This window comes from Glycine max, chromosome 8 (assembly GCF_000004515.6).
Source record: "Glycine max cultivar Williams 82 chromosome 8, Glycine_max_v4.0, whole genome shotgun sequence".
In the NCBI taxonomy this organism is placed as follows: Eukaryota; Viridiplantae; Streptophyta; class Magnoliopsida; order Fabales; family Fabaceae; genus Glycine; species Glycine max.
This window is the reverse complement of record NC_038244.2, coordinates 8039789-8061698: the sequence shown is the minus strand read 5'-3', so window position 1 is coordinate 8061698 and position 21910 is coordinate 8039789. Positions and strand designations below refer to the sequence as shown.

At 33.6% G+C, this 21910-nt stretch overlaps 3 protein-coding genes across 5 annotated transcripts; 2 read left to right on the top strand and 1 right to left on the bottom strand.

Annotated features, from left to right (window-relative positions):
- The first annotated feature begins 1760 nt into the window (after positions 1 to 1760).
- On the top strand, positions 1761 to 6533 carry LOC100820618 (glutamate-rich WD repeat-containing protein 1). Its single transcript, XM_006585057.3, has 13 exons — positions 1761 to 1887; positions 2114 to 2191; positions 2313 to 2476; positions 2785 to 2863; positions 3205 to 3384; positions 3478 to 3576; positions 4308 to 4473; positions 4583 to 4689; positions 4839 to 4978; positions 5062 to 5134; positions 5565 to 5680; positions 5973 to 6090; positions 6179 to 6533. Exons 2-13 carry the CDS (start codon positions 2144 to 2146, stop codon positions 6311 to 6313), a joined length of 1425 nt encoding a protein of 474 aa, XP_006585120.1. The 5' UTR covers positions 1761 to 1887; positions 2114 to 2143; the 3' UTR covers positions 6314 to 6533.
- A 7962-nt stretch (positions 6534 to 14495) lies between these two features.
- Positions 14496 to 15851, top strand: LOC100820087 (probable methyltransferase At1g27930). Its single transcript, XM_003531149.5, has 2 exons — positions 14496 to 14974; positions 15064 to 15851. Exons 1-2 carry the CDS (start codon positions 14753 to 14755, stop codon positions 15700 to 15702), a joined length of 861 nt encoding a protein of 286 aa, XP_003531197.1. The 5' UTR covers positions 14496 to 14752; the 3' UTR covers positions 15703 to 15851.
- A 1363-nt stretch (positions 15852 to 17214) lies between these two features.
- LOC100819554 (uncharacterized) lies at positions 17215 to 20527 on the bottom strand. Of its 3 annotated transcripts, none has more exons than XM_041018089.1 (7): positions 20477 to 20521; positions 20091 to 20334; positions 19889 to 19992; positions 19685 to 19798; positions 18187 to 18270; positions 17947 to 18042; positions 17215 to 17722 (listed from the first exon to the last, which is right to left on the bottom strand). In XM_041018089.1, exons 2-6 carry the CDS (start codon positions 20287 to 20289, stop codon positions 17986 to 17988), a joined length of 558 nt encoding a protein of 185 aa, XP_040874023.1. In that variant the 5' UTR covers positions 20290 to 20334; positions 20477 to 20521; the 3' UTR covers positions 17215 to 17722; positions 17947 to 17985. The 3 variants fall into 3 exon arrangements, with proteins under 3 accessions (XP_040874023.1, XP_003531196.1, XP_040874024.1); XM_003531148.5 differs by having other exon boundaries at positions 20091 to 20337; positions 20477 to 20508; XM_041018090.1 differs by having other exon boundaries at positions 17453 to 18042; positions 20477 to 20527.
- Positions 20528 to 21910: the final 1383 nt, after the last annotated feature.

Genomic DNA, 21910 nt, shown 5'->3' with positions numbered 1-21910 from the left:
TATAGGTATGATTCTAATTTCAAGTGAGTTGACATCGATTCGATCATTGTATACGAGCTATTATTTATTTTGGTGTTTGATGATATTATCATAATTTTATTCTTATCAAAATGTGCCTTGGTGAATTGGGAAAAAAAATGTGTTATAAATTACTTTTGACATCAACTCTTAAGTAATGTGTAACTTTTGACATATTAAAGTATGTCCTTTAATCAGGGTTAAGAGCAAGAGCGATTCGTATCTTTGTTTTAATACTAATGTCCTAACCTCAAGTCCGCTAATATAATTGGAATCACTATATTTAAATTATTGACAATTTTGGTGTTCAATAGTTTCATCAAAATTTTGTTATTATATGAATGTGTCTTAGTACAATCAAATAGAAAGAGTATTTATAAACTATTTTTATTATATATAATGAACGAAAATTGAACTTTCAATCATGGATTATTTTCATTTCCAAATATATTAACAACTTATTAAGTTACTTTCACTTTTCAAAAAATACAATTATCACATAAAATACATTCTCAATATTTTAATATAAATATTTTAAAATTCATTTAAGGTTTCAAAATTGAGAAGTATTATAAGGAATGTTTCATTTAATGAACCCTAAATTTGCTCGATAAAATTAGGGCAATAAATACTCCAACATCAAGGTAAATATGTCCAACAAAAATAAAATTTAGCTTAACAAATTTTAAAATTTGGAATCCGCCCAACAAATTAATATTTTAGCCAAGTGAAATTGTCAGGGAGAACACCTTTGCTCTTTGTTGCAAATTCGTCCAACAAACACAAAATTCTGCCCAACAAATTTGTGCCAAAAAACAGCTTTTTTTTTGTTGCAAAGCCGTCTAGCGAATCCAAAATTCCATCCAAATATCATTTACCTTGTTAGGTTTCAAGCTTTGGTTTTCCTAAGGAGAGAGAACAAAAGAAAGACATTTAAATTAAAGGAAAGAGTAAAAATTATAAGATTAACTGGGTAACTGAAAAAATAAGGAGAAGAGAGATCCATAGTTTGAATTTTTCTTATTAACAAAAACTCACAAACTAGAAATTAACATATGCTGATAAAAAAAAGTTTAAGGTAGGAGTTTTCTTCTATTCCACCAATCCTTTAACACGTAGGCATAAAATCATTTTCCAATTAAAATTGCAACTAACTTTTTGAACCATGACTGTCTCACAAATTCCGTTTATGGAATATTAAGAGGAGAAGATGAACAAGGAAAAGACTTTATCATTATGATGGAGTCACTAGGAATTCTAGAAAGGAATAAAAACAACTCAAATTGTGAGGGAGCTCTAAAATCTTCCTCAGAGGAAATAGGGGAGACTGAGAGGAAAATGAAATAATTCTTTGGGGATGGAGAAAGTTTTCAAATTTTTGTGAGGCCAAGAAGGATTTCAAGAGATTTTGGATTTTTTTAAAGACCCTTCTATCCACACCCATTCTTTCCAACTCCTCTTAAGAAGCCCAAAACACAAGGCTTAACATAAAATAACTCATTACACACAAAAAACAAATAAAAAGTATATGTTTATATTATATTTTTCCAAAGATGAACTTAAATCTATATTTTCTTGCAATTCAAATCAGAACACTCAGTCACATATAAAGAAAATCACGATGTTACATTAATTTTATTGTTTAACGTGTAATTAAAATGGAAAAAAAGCAGATGGAAATAATCTTATATAGAATAGAAAAAATAATAACCTCTTTAATATATTTTATAGTAGTATAAGAGATAATAATCATTAAAATAATAGTTAAAAAACCTTATTCGAAACACTATTATTGAAAGTTAGGCCCTAAAACCCCATTCGGTGCTGCCTCAACCCAGACAGCGTTTCTGCGACCAACAGCTACAACAGGTATGTTTTCCCCAATACGCTTCTGCGCCAATGGTTACTCTGTTCTTCACTTTTTGCCCTGTTTCTACTCTCTGTTTTTGGCGCGCACAAGCTAAGCTTCGTTTTTTGTCCATTTAGTCAATCGTAGAGCACCTTATGAATTATGATTTGGATGCGTTATGCTGATTTTTAGAATTTGACCAATAAGATGTTATGTGATTCCATTGACTTATTCATCGTCCCTCAGTTTTTCCCAACTCCGAACTAATCGAAGAAGATGACTCGCGGCATAAAACACCGTCAGAAAGCCAAGAGCAAGAAGAAGGTTCAATCTCGTACCCTGTTCAATGTTTCCTATTATAACCTCACTTCATCATGGTTTTTTGTTGGCACCTCTCATTTTTTTTTAATTTTGTTTAAATTTATGGGCAAAAAAAAAAAATCAGGGCTCGAAGAAAGAGGGTGGTTCTTCTTCATCTTTGGCGCCAGAAATTCCAGCGAAGGTGTGGCAACCGGGCGTGGATAAGTTAGAGGAAGGTGAAGAGCTTCAGTGTGATCCTTCTGCTTACAATTCTCTTCATGCCTTTCACATTGGATGGCCATGTTTGAGGTATTTGCATTCATGCCTCTTTTTTTCTTTTTGACATTTGTTTTTTGCTTTTCTATTTGGCTCCCCAGGAAGAGAACAAAACTTTGAGCTTTTTGATAAACAAACCTGATTGTTTTTGCTGGTTTTGTTAGTGTTAATAATGATAGAATCATAGGTTGTTATTGTTATGCACTTGCGTGAAGTTCCTTTGGCATTGGCATTGCAATTCTGTGGAGAATCTTAGCCACCTTTATTGGGAACTTGCTTTATTTCTGCTTAATATCAGTAATCTTCAAGTTATTATAAATACGTTTTGTGGCTTTTGACAGCTTTGATATTTTACGCGACTCTTTGGGCTTGGTTCGAACAGAATTTCCCCACACAGTATATTTCATGGCAGGGACTCAGGTCAGTGTTGTTTCATTTCAATTTTTTTTTGTTTGAGGATCTTTCATTAATCAAATCGGAGGTGGTTAGTGCCATAGTGGTTACATTCATGAGCAATGATAATGAATATTAGGCTTTGTAGACAAATATTCACTAGAGAAATTTCCCTTTAAAGAAATTTTGAGTCTTGAATACAAATTTCTTTCCTTTTTTATTATAACCAGTAATTATCTCAAGAAAAGTTAATACCTAGCAGCTCATAGTTATGTTGTCCACTTGCTTTGCTTCCTTTGTCTTTTTTCCATTTTACTTCTTTTGATTGACAAAGTCATGTTATGGCAATGCATGTGCATGTGCTACAGGCAGAGAAACCTTCTTGGAATTCTATTGGAATTTTTAAAGTATCAAATATTACTGGAAAGAGACGTGAGCCAGTGCCTAAACTTGGAACTGATGACACTGAAATGGATGGTGAGGATAGTGACAGTGATGATGATAGTGAGGAAGAAGACGAAGGTGGTGCTCAGGGTCCCAGTTTGCAGGAAACTTCCTCTTCATTTGAGTTTTTATTGTTTGATTTATTGACTGCTTCAAATTTGATAGTACTAACATTTTGATTCTTTTCGCATCTACAGTTGCGTAAGGTTGCTCACCAAGGATGTGTCAACCGTATACGCTCCATGCCACAAAATCCTCATATATGTGCAGCTTGGGCCGATACCGGTCATGTACAGGTCAGACTTTTCAACCATTTGATTTCATTTTCTAATTTGACATAAATTTCAAAACCTTAGGATTAATCAAGTGTCCCCTTATGCCCTTATAGGGGAGGGGGGGGGATCTCTAGGATTGGGGGGTTATGATTTTATAAAAAAAGACAAAATCTATTTATTTTGACTGTATATGACTCGAGGTTAGCGGATGCCAGAATGTGTAAGATCAAAGTGTCCATAAAATGGGGTGGAAAATAGTTAAATACATGCTTGTGGCTGGCTTTTACTGTGTTATTTATTATTATGCTCTTACACATTGCAGACATTAAATTTGAAACATATAGAATCATAAAACGTTGGCTTGACTTCGTAAATTAATGTTTTTTTTTCAAGGCCTTAAGATTGTTTAGTGTTTGTTGAATAAATTAATTAGGACTGCAGGCCTCTTTCTGTGGCTCTATATCAGTTTGGGCTATAATACTTCTGATAAAACTTCAATTGAGTAACTAGTAGGATTAGATATGATAAATTATAGCTCAGGCATAGTTTACTCTTAGATACAGATGTGGTTACCTGGTTCTAAGCATTGTAACATATTTTTCTGAAATTCTTAAATTATGAGCAGAAGCTAAGTTTAAACATTGTGGGGTGCATTTTTCTTCGTCTTATCTTTCATTCATAAAAGTTAAGTACTGTTCTAAGCCATGCCTTCTATTCAGTATACAGTCTGATACTTGAGAATCAATTTGTAGGTCTGGGACCTAAACTCTCACCTCAATGTTCTAGCTGAGACTGAAACAGAAGGTGTCCAAGGAGTTGCTGCAGTTTTTAATCAGGACCCATTGTATAAATTTAAACACAAAGATGAAGGTTATGCTATAGACTGGAGTCCTCTTGTTCCTGGAAAGCTTGCATCTGGTAATCTTTAGTTATATGTTTTTCAGTTTAGCTATGTTTTCCTCTGGCATGTCTCCATATTTAGTGATCACAGATATATGAAGCTTGACAATGATCTTCATTTTTGAAGGGGATTGCAATAATTGTATTTATCTGTGGGAGCCTACATCTGCTGGAACGTGGAATGTTGATAATGCTCCATTTATTGGACATACTGCTAGTGTTGAAGATCTGCAAGTATGTTTACTAATATGCAAAGCAATAGTTCTTCACTTCTTGTAGTTTCAGTATAGTTAGTATATTTTTGTTCCGTACACTCTATTATGACTAGTTTATCCTTATTTTTAAATCTAATTAGATTTGTAATGTTCAATTAATCCCTGCAGTGGAGCCCTACAGAATCTCATGTTTTTGCTTCTTGTTCTGTGGATGGAAACATTGCAATATGGGATACCCGTTTGGGGAAGTCACCAGCTGCATCTTTTAAGGCACATAATGCTGATGTGAATGTAATGTCATGGAACAGGTATTAATACATTAATTCTATGGTGTTCCATCAATTGCTATTCTAGATCTCTTCATCACTTTGTTCTATATTATGCTGAGCAGGTTGGCTAGTTGTATGTTGGCCTCGGGGAGTGATGATGGGACTATTTCTATTCGTGATCTCAGACTGCTCAAGGTATAGGTAGCCTGACTTCATAAAGAATAAAACGATGGTAAACATTTATTACAGGAAGGTTACTGTTTGCATGTGATGTTCTCTCATGTCAATGGTGTTTCAAGTTATCTCATATCCAGCTTCAATTTTTTTTATCATTCTTTTTTCCTGGTGTCCCAGTAGGCATATTTCATCGTTATTTGTAAAGCTGTCTGATATGACTTTTTTTTTTCCTTGTTGCATTATTGCATCCTTCTTTTACCAATCATTTTGTACGTGCAAATCAAGTGCCTATAAATCCATGTATAAAGGAACTTCAAGATGCATTATGGTGAAGAACTATTATTGCATTATTATGATTTAGAAAGTAACTTTCACATTGTCTGATTTTTCTGCTTATTTACTTTTGCTACGAAAGCTGATGTGAAAAGTGCATTATTTTTGTGGGCAGGAAGGAGATTCTGTTGTAGCACATTTCGAATATCACAAGCACCCAATCACATCCATTGAGTGGAGTCCACATGAAGCCTCTTCATTGGCAGTTTCTTCATCTGATAATCAGCTTACGTAAGTAAAGGATATTGATAGCATTATCTGCTGAATTATTTTTTGCATTTATACTGTTAAGAGAGATTTAGTGGTAAAAGGTCTATCTTTACACTTATACATGACACTAAACTTTATGGCATCTTCTGATCCAAATAGCCAACCTGCCAGGTGGGAAAAGGCTTAGTTGTAGGGTTTTTTTTTCTTCTTCTTCTTTGGGTCTGACCCTTCCCAAGAACTTACAAGCACCACTGCCCCTTTTCTCTTTGTTTTATATTTGGGATTTAACAAGTTATGTAACCTTTCACCACAGAATATGGGACCTTTCTTTAGAAAAGGACGAGGAAGAGGAGGCTGAATTTAAAGCTAAAACTAAAGAACAAGTTAATGCTCCTGAAGATCTGCCTCCCCAACTATTATTTATTCATCAGGTATGTCCAATTGCTCCACTTTATTTATCTGAATGGTAGAATAAAATTCCCTGAGTAATTGTGTTCATTTTGCCTTGAATTAAAACAGGGACAGAAAGACCTGAAGGAACTACATTGGCACACACAGATTCCTGGAATGATTGTATCTACCGCTGAAGATGGATTCAACGTCCTTATGCCTTCAAATATTCAGAGCACACTGCCATCGAATGGTGCTTTGTAGACGCCCCCCGTGCTAAATTTTCAAGCAATAAGCTGCTTCTGGTTACGATCATCGTCAATCTACTTGAATGTTGTTGAAGAAAGTTTCCTATTGTAACTTTTTTTTCTTTTTGGTTCCTTTTGTTTTCTTCTCGGCCCGTGCTTCAAGTTTTGTGGATTATCTGGTTAGCTTGGTATTCTTCACTTGATTTTGAATGCAATTTTCGTGTATGCCGTCTAAACTAAGTCATGTAGACCAAAAGTAAAGTGGAAACAAACAGGCTAATTTAGCCAAAAAAATTATTTATATGCTCGTCATAATTTCATTATATTGGAATTTTTTAGCTAATCAATCGTCGGAAATTTGTTAACTAGTGTGTTTACCATTCATTGGATTTTAAATTTTAATGACAGCTTGCCTAATTCATATTGTATTGTAAAAAACCCAGGTTAGTTGAATGTTTCAATTTTGTTAAGTTCAAATAACGTCACCAATATATTGGGTCTTGTGTATTGTCTCTCCATAATGAGTTAAGCCTAGTCCAGTACAGATTTATTCATTTAAAACCTGGACTCAACTCTAACCGTTGCAGCTGCAGATCATCTAACTTCTTCAGTCACTGAATACGGTATTACTACACTTAGGTATGTTTGGTGGTCGAATAAATCGTTTAGTCTATTATTACCTCTGTTTCTTTTTATAAGAAACAAGTGATATTAAAAAATATACTATAACTTATTTCTTATAAAAAGACCGAACGTAGTAATATTTTTTAGTGAATCATTTTTTAATTTTATAAAATTATTACTTTTATAAATGCCATAGCCTATTACTCTAATACTACTAGTCATTTTAGAAAAAAATCTAACACCAAAAGTCCATCCCACATAGCAATTAATATTTTACAAATGTCGTAGGTATTATTCTAATAGGTATCGGTAATTAGTATCCTTAGGACATTAATTAAATAAGTAAAAGAAGAAAATATTTATTATGTAAACATAGGAGAACATACAATATATTATGAGTAACATAATTGTCCGTCTTTTAATAAAATGATTAATTAAATTTTTAGTCCTTCAATTTTTTTATATTCTAATTTTTAGTCCCTCAAAATTTATTTGACAATTTGTAGTCCTCCATTAATTTTTTATTAGTATTTTTAGTCCCTAAAAATTTATTTGCCTATTTTTAATCCTTCATTTATTTTTATTACTCAAAATTAGTTCAAGATATATAAAAATGATAGACTAAAAATGGACAAAACAATGACTAATCTTAAGTAATAAAGTTAAATGAGAGACTAAACATGGACAACAAATCTGAGGGACTAAAAATATGGATGGATAGTTAAGGGAGGACTAAAAATTAGAATCTAAAGAGGTTGAAAGATTAAAAACTTAATTAACTCTTAATAAAAAATATTTTTACTTTTAAGTTTTTAACCCATACTCACTTGTTATGATTTCACTATTCTAATATACTTTTAATGTTAGAAAGGAAGAAAAATCTAACATTAAAAGTCCATCCCACATAACAATAGTACGCTTTAAATAGTGCGGGAGTTACTCCTGTAGTCCTGTAAGTCTTTAATAGCTGGACGTCGGGAAGAATTACATGAAGGAGACTATACATGTACAGAAGGTAGACTTTTATATAGAGCAATAGACAGATATAGAATAGAAATTAGAAAGACAATAAAAATGTTGTACTTGTTTACCCAGTTTAGATAGATAGTAACTAATGAGTGAATAACGATTAGCGTAACATATGGCAGTTCGAAATGTACAACCTAAAACAAATTAAAACATAGTCCTTGATGGGCCACTACTTTACAGTAATCTATCATATGCTATATTCTAGCATGTGGAAAAGAAGTCCACACAAAGATAATTACTTTAATAAAGACAGCCAGAATTGAAGAGGGTCGAAAAATTCTAGACAAAATGTTGCAGACTCAAATCAATTAATTCTATATATGCTGCAACCCTGCAAATTAATCAAAATCCATCCATCACTAAACATTATGAGTAGTAATAGCAAAACAACCACCACGGCTACTTTCATTTAAAGTGGTGCTATCTGTTACGTGAGTCATTAATTGAACGCACCCATCACGAATAAATGTAGACAGAACCAATTGGAATCACGACGAAGAAAATGGCCCAAACAACAGCTATTAGGTCTGCAATGAGAACAGGTCTAAGCATGTTTCCATAAGAGCCCTTGTGGATGTCTGAGAGTGGTGGTGGTGTTCCCGCTGTTGAAGCTGAATTGGTTCTCAACGAAGCATTTCTGAAGATAGCCGCGTCACGGGAGTTTGGAGATAGACCCAGAAGCTCTGCCATCAAATCAAATCAAATGTGTCCCATTTTAATCATTTGTAAATAAAATAAAATAAAAGATCAATGGTTATTCTTAATTATAAGTTAGTTTATGTTAAACATAATGATTTTTTTAAATACAAAACTACAAAATAATGTGTTTGCTAAATCAAATTTAGGCTAAAACATGCTAGAAATCCTAGAAATTATCCGAATTTTGCAATTGATCGATGAATTTTTTGGGTTTCTTGTTAGGTCCCTAAAACTTTAAAAGTTTTGTGAAAAATCCCTATCGTTAGGTGACATGTTAAGAATACACGTATGAAGTCACATTAGAAGGCAGTACATGTCATCTGATGATGTCATCCAAACCTCACCTATGTTGGCTTGTGGTGCTCACTCGCTTTTGCGCCATCACTCTCTCAAACCTCACGTATGTGTACCTTATCTTCGATCACATTTTCTTTCAAAGTCTACGCTGTCCACCCCATCGCCTTCTCCTTCTTTCGCACATGATCCACTCCCAACCCTCTATCCCAACCATTTTATCTTCTCCCACACGCTCAAAACCTACCCTAGGCCACTCGTTGCAGAATTCATGTATGCCTAGATCATTAAATAAGGATTTCTCCAATACCAAACGTAACCAAACACCAACAGCCGCCCCATCTCTAACACATGTCACTGCCACCTAAGCCACCACCACTGTCGTAGCCACCCAACCTTATCACTGCATGCGCGACACCACCACCTCTGTAATTGTGCGCGACTCCTCTTCCTACAACCATTGCACCTATCGTAGGAAAGAAAGAAGAAGTGATTGTTGTTAACAGAGAAGAAGTTGCGAAGCAAATCTCTTGTTTCCTTGACCCTTCCATTATGTGTTCCAAAACCTTCATTGCCTCACTACAAAGCAAGTCTCCTAGTAGCACGTCATGTCATTGATATCTTTAACGTGACTTTGTATGAGTATCGCTGATGTGTCCAAATAATGAACATGCTATCACATTTTGGATAGAGACTAACGACAAGGATCTCGCATAAAACTTTTAAAGTTTTAGAGACCCAACAAGAAACAATTTTATTTTAGGAATCAATTGCAAAATTTAAATATATTTTAAGAAATATTATTAAATCTTGAATTTATACTTACATTAAATTATATATATATATATATAAGTTGATATGTATTTCCTTCTTGGTGAATGTACAATTAATTTGTAAATTTACTTATAATAATATTTCTTCCGGTTAGTCAATCACTTTAAAAATTACAACCACAATTTTTAATGTACAACTCTTATTCATTTATTTCTACAATTCCTTTTCACTTATATTAAATATTACCTAATAGAGTTTCAGTGCTTGAATTTTTCTATAAAATAATGAAAATGACTGTAATAAGCGTACATAGTCACTTACAGCGTCAATAAATAAATAAAATCATCTTTAGGATAAATTTTAAGACAATTGTTATAAAATTTAACAAATTAAAATTAACATACACAATATTAATTGATTGGTGAAATCATATAGTTACTTGTATCATACAATAATTTCTCCAATAAAGTTGGAGTTGTGCTAATTATGAAGTGACAGTTCTTTATATGGTCATTAAGTTAGATTCGGATTATGAGCTAGTATTTGGCAAATGGATGAAGTAGTAATTAATAAAGGCATTGATATGATTCTGATTGGGATGAGGACAAGTTAAGGAAGAGTGAGTTATGGGATGGACAGTTGGTGGTGCTGGCATTCTTCAAGCTGCAAGCAGCCTGCCCTTGTGCTCGCAGCAGTCCTTGCTCGGAACCAAAGGGACACTATCACTACTCTCATTTTTGACTGAGGATGGGGTTTTTTTATATTGAGAGTGTGATAAATGGAATATAAATTCATAGATTATTTATTTTTTATTATATTCAGGAATTAGATATGAAAATAAATGCTAAATTCAACGATTAAACAGGGAATTTTTTAAGACTACAACTATTCGATTTCTTTTCCTAAGAAAAATCAGATCACAACCAATCGAAATTGGGGGTAATGCAAGACACATCTACATTATTTTTGGTCTAGCAATGGCCCGGCCAGCACATGCATGTATCATGGATATACACTAAAAAAATAGGTACAATAATACTAATATTCTGCAGGATATAATAATACAAACACAAGTAATATCTAAATGAATGATGAACATACATTACAGATTATAATAGGTACATTAATAATATTCTGATGGGATATAATAATACCAACACAAGCAATATCTAAATGCATGATGGTCATACATTAGAGATGAACAGGTACAATAATGATATTCTACCGGATATAATAATACCAACACAAGTAATATATACTAAGTGAGTAAAAAAAAGTATCATATATAATTAATATGCATTCGTTGGCCCATATATACCAATAGTAGTTTCCTGGATCCATGTGGAATTTTGGTAAAAATGGTATCTCTTCCAACCAAGCCCACTCAACAACACATCTGTTGGGTTTTGGGTCAACTTTCTTCTTATGGGTGATTAATTCTCTAAATTTTTTTTATCGTTAAATATTAATTATTAATTTATTAATTTTTATTAATAAAATAATTTAAACTTATAACTTGTTTTTTTTTTCTTTTTTTCTCTTTTATCACAAAACGAATCTTATATCTCCAATTAATTGTCAAGTAGTAATAAGTTAGTAATAATTTTTACATTTAAATATTTTTTGGTTATTTAAATTTAAAACTATTATTGACGTATGACAAAACACTAATTAAGTGGATTGGATGGGTGATAAGTTGAGTTCACCATATTTTTTAAGGCAACAAAAAATTACTTTTGTAATAAATTAAATTCATCACAATTTTATTTATTTGTTGCTTCTAAAAATTATGATAAGTTGAACTCACCACTAATCAAGACTCAAAGTGAGCATTTAATTTTTGGATTTGAATGGATCTGTTGATGTGGTGGGACCCAATGAATACCCACAGAAAAGTATGCGAAAGGAGAGAGCGTGGAAATGGTTGTGAAGAGATGTCACACAGGACAAGGAGAGCGAAGGGTGTTCATTGACATGCAATTATCTTATTCTTACTCGATTTTAAATTTGACTGGTACCATTTATTTCAATTTGACTCAAACTCTATCATTTATGGGAAGATTTGTTGATATAATATATTCATTTAATACTATAAATAAAATTGTAAAATTAAGAAATATAAAATTACAATCAAGATATAATTATTTTTTTTAAATGATACTATACTGTTTATTCTGTTGGTTTGCATGACAGTTGGTAAATACCATTAACTATTTATAGTTTTATGCGTGTAGAAATATTATGTCTATATGAGGTGACTGCTAATCCAAACTGTAAATCCTAAACAATAGTACTTTAGAGCACAGTACATAATACATGTTGTTATTATAAATTTTTTATATTATCAAATATTTTAAAATATTGAAAATTTGCCTGTATATCTAAGAGATGTTTACACCATGCACTTTGGAGGATGGGTATTAACTTGACGATTTTTTTTTTTCATATTCTTGTGATATATGGAAGGTTGAGTTGGGACCACCAAATATGTGGAAAGTTATGTACAAACTTATCTTCTTCTTCTTTCTGTCCGTAGACTTTTATAAGGGATATTAATATATTTCCGTTTCAGAGGCTAACATGTCACGATTAGGAGAAACAATTAAATTTTTATTAAAAAGAAATAAAATAAAATCAATTTTATTCAAGATTAAAACCAATTGAAAAACGTTTTAATTTTTATTTGTGACGATTGATAAATTTAAAGATAAGTTTCCATTAAAAATTTGATCATTCATAAAAAAAGGTTAGAAACTTAATCTGATTATCCTTTTGTTACATCTAATAAAAATGATTTCCACATAAGTAATCATTATATTATTGAGAAATGGCAAACTAATGAGTTATGAGACAATATTTAACTCCCTACGCATAAAAATAATCGTCACAACTAAGGGTAAAGGGAATCTCAAACGGGGAAGATAGCGCGGCCCACTCACCAACTACTGTGTATAGAAAAAGATCAAATGGAGCAAATTGAGTCTTGTTTCCTCAGACAAAAAAGAAACTAAATAGTGTGCCCTTTTTTCTCTTTGAAGATTGGCTTCGTCAGAGGAAACGATTCTCCCCAAAGTGTTGATTGGCGAATAAGAGATGATTAATCGCGCAAGGAAGAGAATGATTCAGAAGAACCCAAAATATTACGCAGAACACCGGTAGGACATCAGGGCATGTAACAAGTGTCAAAGAAGCGCAAGCCAAGAGAACAAAAATCAGCAAATAGTTATATGCTGTTTTTTTTTTCCGGCATATATTACTGTAGTAGTAATTAAATAGTATTGTTGAGGATATTTTAAAATTGGTTTAGTTAATTTTATTATACCTCAAATATAAGTCGCTTTTAAATTATTACAAAATATTTTTTTTCAACCAAGTATTTGAATAATTTTTACATTTTATTTTACTAATTGTCGTTAGTCTTATTTCATTAAGTGATAATGTGACAAATAGAATGTCCTGTCATCACGTCTTATCTTCGACACCTTAGCACCACGTCGTCACTTTCTTTCCCTTCTTTGACGGAAACCCGCGCCATCCAAACCCTTCTCTCCTTCTTTCTCTTATCCAACTCAAAACAACCCACCCCATGCCACCAATATAAAACAACTCACCTCAATGATCCATCTTGTCTCTTAATCGATAATGACAACAAAAACATAATTATCAACAACACAAGTGGATTCGATTGCGTCGAGGAAGGTGGTGCGAATCCGTGAGGACGCTAGTACAACAAAGAAGCCGTGACTCATGTCCAAGCTCATTCACCGCCCGTGCACACCATCACCACTGAGATCCACCTCTATGTGCTCGCAACAACAACGACCTAGCCATCACCAACCATCGCATCATCATGCACAACTCCACCCTCAACACCTCTATGTGATCATTGGTGACAACAAGAGCGACCGTTTTCAAACGTATGGCGTAGTGAAAAGGGTGGAAAAAACCTAGTTTTGGAGGCATTGGGTGATGTCGTTGAGCACTGTGGCAAGGTTCGAGACAAGGGGTGGCTGTTAACGACGACATCTTAGGCGCGATGGATGTGCATGACGACAAGTTTCATGGCTTTGATGATCTTTTGCATGGTTTGAATAGTCAGGAGAGTCCACATAGCTCATGGGTGTCACAACGAACCAGAGAGAAGTGGGGTTTTAAGTGGGAAAACATTAAATTAGGGAATGGGGTTTAGGGTTAGGTTGAGTTATTTTTTTTTCCAGAGAGGTGATTGTGATGTTGGATGGTTCATTTCATCATTGTTGTTTTGTTTGTTTGAATTGAAAAAAGTCAATGTGGTGATGGTTGTGTAGCTTGGTCGATGGTGGTGCGGCACGGTAACGACGATTTTCGTTGGAAAAGGGAAAGAAAAGGTGATGATGTGACGCAAGATATAAGTGATAAGGTACGATAACATGTAACAAGAAGGCACTAACGATAAATAGTAAAATGAATGTTAAGTAATAATATAAAATTGGTTTATATTTTAGGTATAAAAAACTTAAATAAGTCTTTTAAAATTTAAACAAAAAATATTTAAATCAGAACATTTTAAATACTCCTAGTAATCCATTAGAGCATGTTGGAATATAAAACTACAAGTGCTCCCTAAAAAACATGTATAATGTGTATCAAACAGGTCATTAGATCATTACTCCTCACGAAATAGGGAAAAAGAAAAAAGAAAAACCAAAGACTGGGTCATGAATCATGATTACTGTAGCACCACGTGGTACTGCGAGAATCGCGACATCTGACAGACATTTTCTCAAACACGGCACCCACTTTTTAAATTTCAAAAACTCCGAGGGTCTCATCCAATCCCATCCGAACATGAAGACACTGCCCCGCGTACGGTCGTGCAGCGCATTTGCCAAATTACGAACCCCTAACCCCAATTACCATTTATTTGCACCGTCTTACCCTCACATCTATCTATCTTAAAAACACTTTAAAAATCCCTCACCTATCCCCACTTCCATAACCATTTTCTTTTCCAAACCCCTCAAACTAACTATATCTATCCATTAAGGGATATTCAATGCAATTAGCGAATGAGAGAATGAAGAGCCGGTGGTTCGTGTGGCTTTTGGCGGTACTAGGCATCATCGGAGCCACACTCTTCATAGTGAGCTTGATCCAAACCTCGGAGAACAACTTCCTATGTTCCATAACAAGAACGATGCAGCAGCAGCAGCAGCAGTTCACCGATGGCCCCACATCGATGCAACTCAAAGCCATCCTCCACTACGCGACCTCTCAGGTATCCACAAATGTTAATGACTTTTTCCTCCTCTTCTCTTATTTCTTAATCATTCATCCAACCAAACTTATATCTCTTCTGTTCTGCAGATTGTCCCTCAACAATCTCTTTCCGAGATTACAATAACCTTCGACGTGCTCCAAAGCCTCCACCGCCCCGCCAACTTCCTCGTGTTTGGGCTGGGCCGCGATTCTCTCATGTGGGCCAGCCTCAACCCCCACGGCACCACGCTGTTCCTCGAGGAGGACCCTAAATGGTTCGGGATCGTCACCAAGGAGGCGCCCTACCTCCGGGCCCACACGGTCCGTTACCGGACACAGCTCCGAGAAGCCGACAGCCTCATGTCCTCGTACCGATCCGAACCCGCGTGTTTTCCGGCCACCGCCACGCTCCGCGGCAACGAGCGGTGCAAACTTGCCCTACATAACCTCCCTGACGAGGTTTATGAGAAGGAGTGGGATTTGATCATGATCGACGCGCCGAAGGGGTACTTTGCGGAGGCGCCGGGGCGCATGGCGGCGATATTCTCGGCGGCGGTGATGGCGAGGGACAGGAAGGGATCCGGTGTGACGCACGTGTTCTTGCACGATGTGGATCGGAAGGTGGAGAAGGTTTACGCGGAGGAGTTTCTGTGTAGGAAGCACTTGGTCAAAGGTGTTGGGAGGCTCTGGCATTTCGAGATTCCTCCAATGGGTAATAACACTCGTGACTACGCACGTTTCTGTTAGGGTTCAGGATTATTACAGTATTAGTATTCTTTTTTTTACCGGTGTAGTGAAATACATTACTGGAGAAGAATAGTGAGAGGAGCATATATATCTATATGTTACTACAGCTTTATTAAAAGAAAAACTCTAGATTGCTTTTGCTTTTCCAATTTATGTTGTCGGTTATGGATACAAAAAAAAAAGGAGGAATGGGATTGTTTGTGGTTGTGGGTTGCGAGATTACATGTGATGATTCCGCTGCAATCTACCGACACTAGATGATAACCTTGTGCATTGTGTTCTCTTACTTTTTAGACATTGTCTTCAATGGCAAATTTGATTATTTATCGTCCATTTCAATTTGTCCAAACCGAAAGAGTTATAAGAATAGGTAACACACTCAAGTGGCAAATAAATTTTTTTTCGCTTTTTTTTATCGGTTTAATTCTACTCTGATTTTGGTCTCACAAATTTGGAAATCTCACAAGTTTCAGTTACACTAATTGAAGGCCCCAAATTTCTTTCCCATTGAAATTTCTTCCTTATTCTTCCACTAAAAAGTCAGTGGCGGCTTACAAACGTGTTTGACAAAGATGTTGGCATATAAAGTAAACGTTGACTAAGTATTGAAGGTGAGATTTCAATCTCAATCTCCATCCCTATACAACAACAACAATACTAAGAACTTCATTATATGTCAATATATTAATTTGAAATGTAAATGAAATTTATACAATATAATGACATAAATGAATGGTAGTTTAAAATTGCCTATATAGTAATTACATCTAATGCTATGAAATTAGACAAACAATAATTTATATTTTTAATACTATATATCTTAATTTTGATTTAATGACTATCTTTTGAATATACTTTTTTAAATATACTATAGTAGTAAATCACAATAATTGTGTTTAGCTTTTTACGTGTTAATCTAGGTAATAAGGCAATAAAAACGTATTGTTAACGAATTGCTAGACTCAGATTCATTGTTTGCATAAAAATGTCATAAATAACATGGGACAAAATATAGTTGACCGAGCAATTAACAGAAATAAAAACGAAAACATACTAAATAAATGATAGCTTTTATAATGCTCTGTCTAAAAAAAATTAATAAAGCCGGAAAATTAAATAATGGATGTTAATTATTCTATTTACGTTCATGGGAAAAACCACGACTAATATATCTGTTTTGAAATTTCAATTCTTCAATATCAATGCAAATGTGGTACATTTATTTCAATATAATAATAGCAGTTTGCATCCAATTTCTTTCATGGAAGCACCAAACGATTAATTATTCTATTTACGTTAATTTCTTTTGGCTTTGAAATTTCAATTCTTCAATTTCAATGCAATTATGCAAATGTCGTGCCTTTATTTCATTATAATAGAAGTTTGCATTCAATTTCTTTCATGGAATCACCAAACTCGTGAGTAAATAAACTACCGTATAAAAGACACCCGAATAATTCACAAGTTTTGTTTTCTTTGATTTGTGAGAAAAGAAAAAAAAAGGAATGATAATTAGTAAAGATAAAAATAGAGGACGTGAATTTATTTATTGTAATGTATTACGTTCATGTATATTTCTTCGGAAAGATTCGAAATTTTACAGTTCAACATTCAACTTCAAAAGTTTCGTAGAGAATGCCAAGTTTTTGTTTCATTTTCAATTGAAACAAATTAGTACAAATTCTGAAAGCAAAGAAGATTTTTTTTAGTTAATCAGGCTCTTGACCACCAAGAGAGAGGTGGAAAGGGGTTGAAAAAAGGGTCAGAGACTCAATGCATTCTGAAGATCAAACTCAAGCACTCTTGTACGTGCCAATGCATAAATGCTAACAATGTGAGTGATGGATTGAGTTGAACATAAGTTCAGTTGGATGAAACTTTAATCCATGCACTCTAAATCAACTAACTAGGCCGTTTCACTGTCTCAAGGCATCCACATCCAACTCTTTGTAGAAAGAATTCTGAACATTTTCTCTAATTATTTCTTCCACTCGTTATGACACTCCAAAACTAGATTGTTCTACAATCAAAGCACCATTTATGAAAAATAGATCACCCATCAACTACATATATTAAATAAAAAAGCAAAAGTAGTGGCTATTAGATTATCTACCATTAACAAATCATGATGTTACATCTTCAGGGATTACAAAAGAAATCCAAATTGCACCATGATTACTCTGATTAGAATGATATCATGGGTTAATTAATGCTTAGGTAGTAAAAAACCATGTTGGTACATACCTTGCAATCGTGGTGTTCTCTACAAAACAATGTGACAGATTATAAAAAATATTTCACCCGGTTGTCTGTCCTCATGGCATTATATACAGCTTGGACCTGAAAAATGCAACAACATTCCATATCAAAGACAATATACCCTTTCCTTCTTTTCCCTCATGTTCTTTTAGTGGAAATAAGCAATAGCAATTAACTGCAAAGTGATAGAAATTAGAAAGATGGGACGAAATGAGACAGAAAGACCTGTTCACTAGAAACAACTTGAATGGGCCCAATATTTACAGATACATATTTGCCCCCCGACGATAACTTTTGCTTCACATATCCCTGTAATAAAGATGTTAAAAAGATGTCAAGTTCCAATTGAAAAATGAAGCTCGACCACTGGATAAAAGTATAGATGCAATATACCGATAACAGTTGAATCAAGCAAATCTTCTGCAACCTAGCAAACTATCGAAGGTTTACATTCACATCATGTTGTACAGTCCATAGCCCACAAGGAGAATCAATTATAATTGAAAGAGAAATCAAAGTCAGCTTCAACATACATTTTATGTTATCAATATTGGGTTGGTAATGAACAAGCAACCAGTCCAGTTTGCAAGTTCATATTATGATTTACTTTCCAGCACTATACAAGTCCATAGTCTTCATTAAAGTGACAACTGAATTCATTGAAACAAGTCCATTCTGTCCTAATTATCTTCATTGAAAAATGAAATGTAATTAAGCACACCTTTTATGACAGAAGATCATCAATAACCAATTAAACATTACCACCAAAGAAGATATAAAACAAATTTTAACCAAAGTAAGTTAAAAATAGATACAAAATAACCTTAATTTATATCAGCAGTTAATCTTAAATAGCTCTAAATTAGCCCGAGTGATGACAAACTGTTTATTAAGTAAACCAAAACTGTTTATTAACTTCACATATATTTTGTTCGTAGTTTTATATTGTTATAACTGATGCACTGTTTAGTTGATCAAGATTCATGGAAACATAGAACCACCACAGGCACAAAACTATTTAAGTTTAAAAGTTGCACCAGACTCAGTAAGGCCACAGTAGTTAGTTGTAAGCATATTGATTTACTTATCCTGCGATGCTGATATAGAAAAACTTATCCTGTGAGAGTTTAGGTACATATTAAGTAAAATGTAATTTATTTCAACAAAATCACTACAATTAGGTTTTTTTTTTTTGCCTTTAAGCCTATTCAGTTTCTATTACTTTCCTTCAATTCATCATTCACACAAAATATAAGTTTCCTTCTTCGACTGTTATTAATTTAGTTTATTATACAAACTCAGCAAACAAAACATCGTCACCCACCATAAACATCAAGTAGAGTTCAAGAGGAAGCCAATTTACACACACACACACAAATTAGATACAAAAATAGCGGCACACTTAACCTTACAGTAATAAGATTGATAGTGAAATACTTATAATAGCCAGTTTGGATACAAGGTTAAAAGTCATATTGAGGGCTTCTGTACTGGAAAAAGCTCTACATTTTCAGTAGAGAAGTTCTCAAAAGCACTTATAATTGTATGCATACAGGCCCTAAGTTAATATTAGACAGGCACACACATGACCCCGACCCCAACCTCAATTAGTAATAATTATCATGACATCAAAATGGATGTCATTTGGAGTTTTATCATATAATAGTAAAACTTATCCGATAACGAAAGTTCAATTTCCATAAATGACTTGATATAGATATACCTGAGGAATTGGTTGTTGGATTACAGATTCGACAGCAACAACCATGGCTTGCACAAAATCCTCACCTCCAGTTCCAATGGCGGTAAATCCTCGATCGGTTGGGTACGAGTTCACCTGTGCAGCACAAACAATTAATCCAATATTCACAAGTAGTAGCTACTAAACGAAAACAAAGAAAGCCTTATGAAAACAATGAAACAAAACCTTCTGGTCCAAAGCCAACCATTCATTGTTAGAATCATCGGCAGCAGTGCTTCCAATAATTACGTTTGTTGTTTGGCCAACCCTCCCTTCGCCTTTGGAAATCTCTGTTGTAACAGAAAAACGATAAAATTAACAGTAATAGCAAAATTAATAACGGAATGTAACAGTTTCGTGGGTTTTGAAATGAAATAGTTGGAATTACCTGAAATGGCCTTCAAGACAGGGTCCTGAGACAACGGCGTTTCGTTCTGAGAGGAAGAATAAGGGGGTTTTGGAGAATGAAACCGGCAAGACCATTGGTTGAGTGAAGCTATGTGATGTTTGTTAGAATTGAAATTTAAAGAACGGAGTAGGCTGGGTTCTATGAGAATGGTGGAACGAAGCATACCCCTGCACGCCATTTTTTCCTAATCCCCAATCCAATCTTCTCTTTCTCCTTCCCTTTTCTTCTAAAAAATAAGAAGGAGATTATCTCAAGAAATAAATTGTTTTCTATAAAATTTTAGATTTTTTTTAATTTTAATTTCTGTAAAAAAAAAAAAAGTTGCCTACTTTAAATCTTTCATTTATTTCCTATTAGTTTTGTACCTCACGGCTCAAACTTCTCCCATGCGGCATTCGTGGCTCGAATACAGACCCACCTCACTTTCATAACAATAATCATTTCTGAAACTATAATGGTCATAAAGAAATTACCTTACAAGATACCAGTAACCACGATTAATAGGGAGTTAAAGATCGCCCACATGTCATGGTTTTTATTATGCTTACCTATGACATTTTATTGCAAAGCAAAATTAGTTTGCCAAATTTTATTTATATGCTGTGTCTTTGTACCTATAGAAGTGCAACCCACATGAACAAAAAAAAATTAGTGACAATATTACATAATAAAAAAAACCCTAATCTAATAAATATTTTAAAAATAATTTGCAAAATTACACTACTCTAATAAGTATTTCTAATCCATCCACTAATCAAGTTAATCAGGTGATGTATGCAAACTCATTCTTGCGGTCTCTGTCCTTGTTTTGAAAACACGGGCCGAAGAAATAAATGCGACCATAATGGACCTAAATGAGAAGTCGTAAAAGGCTGTTATCTGGACTCTGTAATGGCATAATGGACCTAAACGAGAAGTCCTAAAAGCCTTGAAACTTTGAAACAATTAGGAACCAAGTTTTTATTATCCTCACACTTCCTAATTTTGATATTTTTTATCAAAAATTTTACATTTATATTAATTATGCATTAGTTGTTTCAATATGAATTTTACTCTTGATTTAAAATGAAAAAAATATCAAATTAATCTATAAGTGTACCATTAATAAGTATTTTACTATTAATTATTGGAGTCAATTTTTATTCATTAATGGAATAAAGATTTTATATTATCAACCAATTGAAAATTATTTTAATATAATTTATAAAAAAATTATTACAAAAACCTACCATCTTATTATTATAACACTTTTATGCTTTTACGAAGCATATTCTAATTAAGATCAACTATTGTGAGTTTACGTTAATAAGAAAATGTATTACATTTAATAACATAATACAATAAAATATATTAATTGCATACTAATAAAACCATTTATTATTGCAATATACCGTATTGCTATTTTAAATTTACAGTATTGATATTAATAATTTATTTTTTATAAAATAAATTTATATTAACAAGAAGAAGTCTAACCACAAATTTGTACAGTCGGGATAAAAAGCCAAAGATCGTGAATGCGTCCTATTGGAAGTCAAGGGAATGTCGTAAAGATTTAACACAACTTCAATTCATTCTTATCTTCGAGTCTGAGCCAAAATCATTATATCCACTCTCATAATCCAAAGTGGACAAAAAGCAAGATCCATAGCCACATATTACATCAAAGAATCCTATTCTCTTCAACTATATTGCCTCTCTTCTCTACTGTGCCATTCCACACTCCCTACAAATCCGAATCACTTGCTGAAAACTGATAGCTCCGTTTTTGGGTTTAAAAGGAGAAAGAAATTAAATAA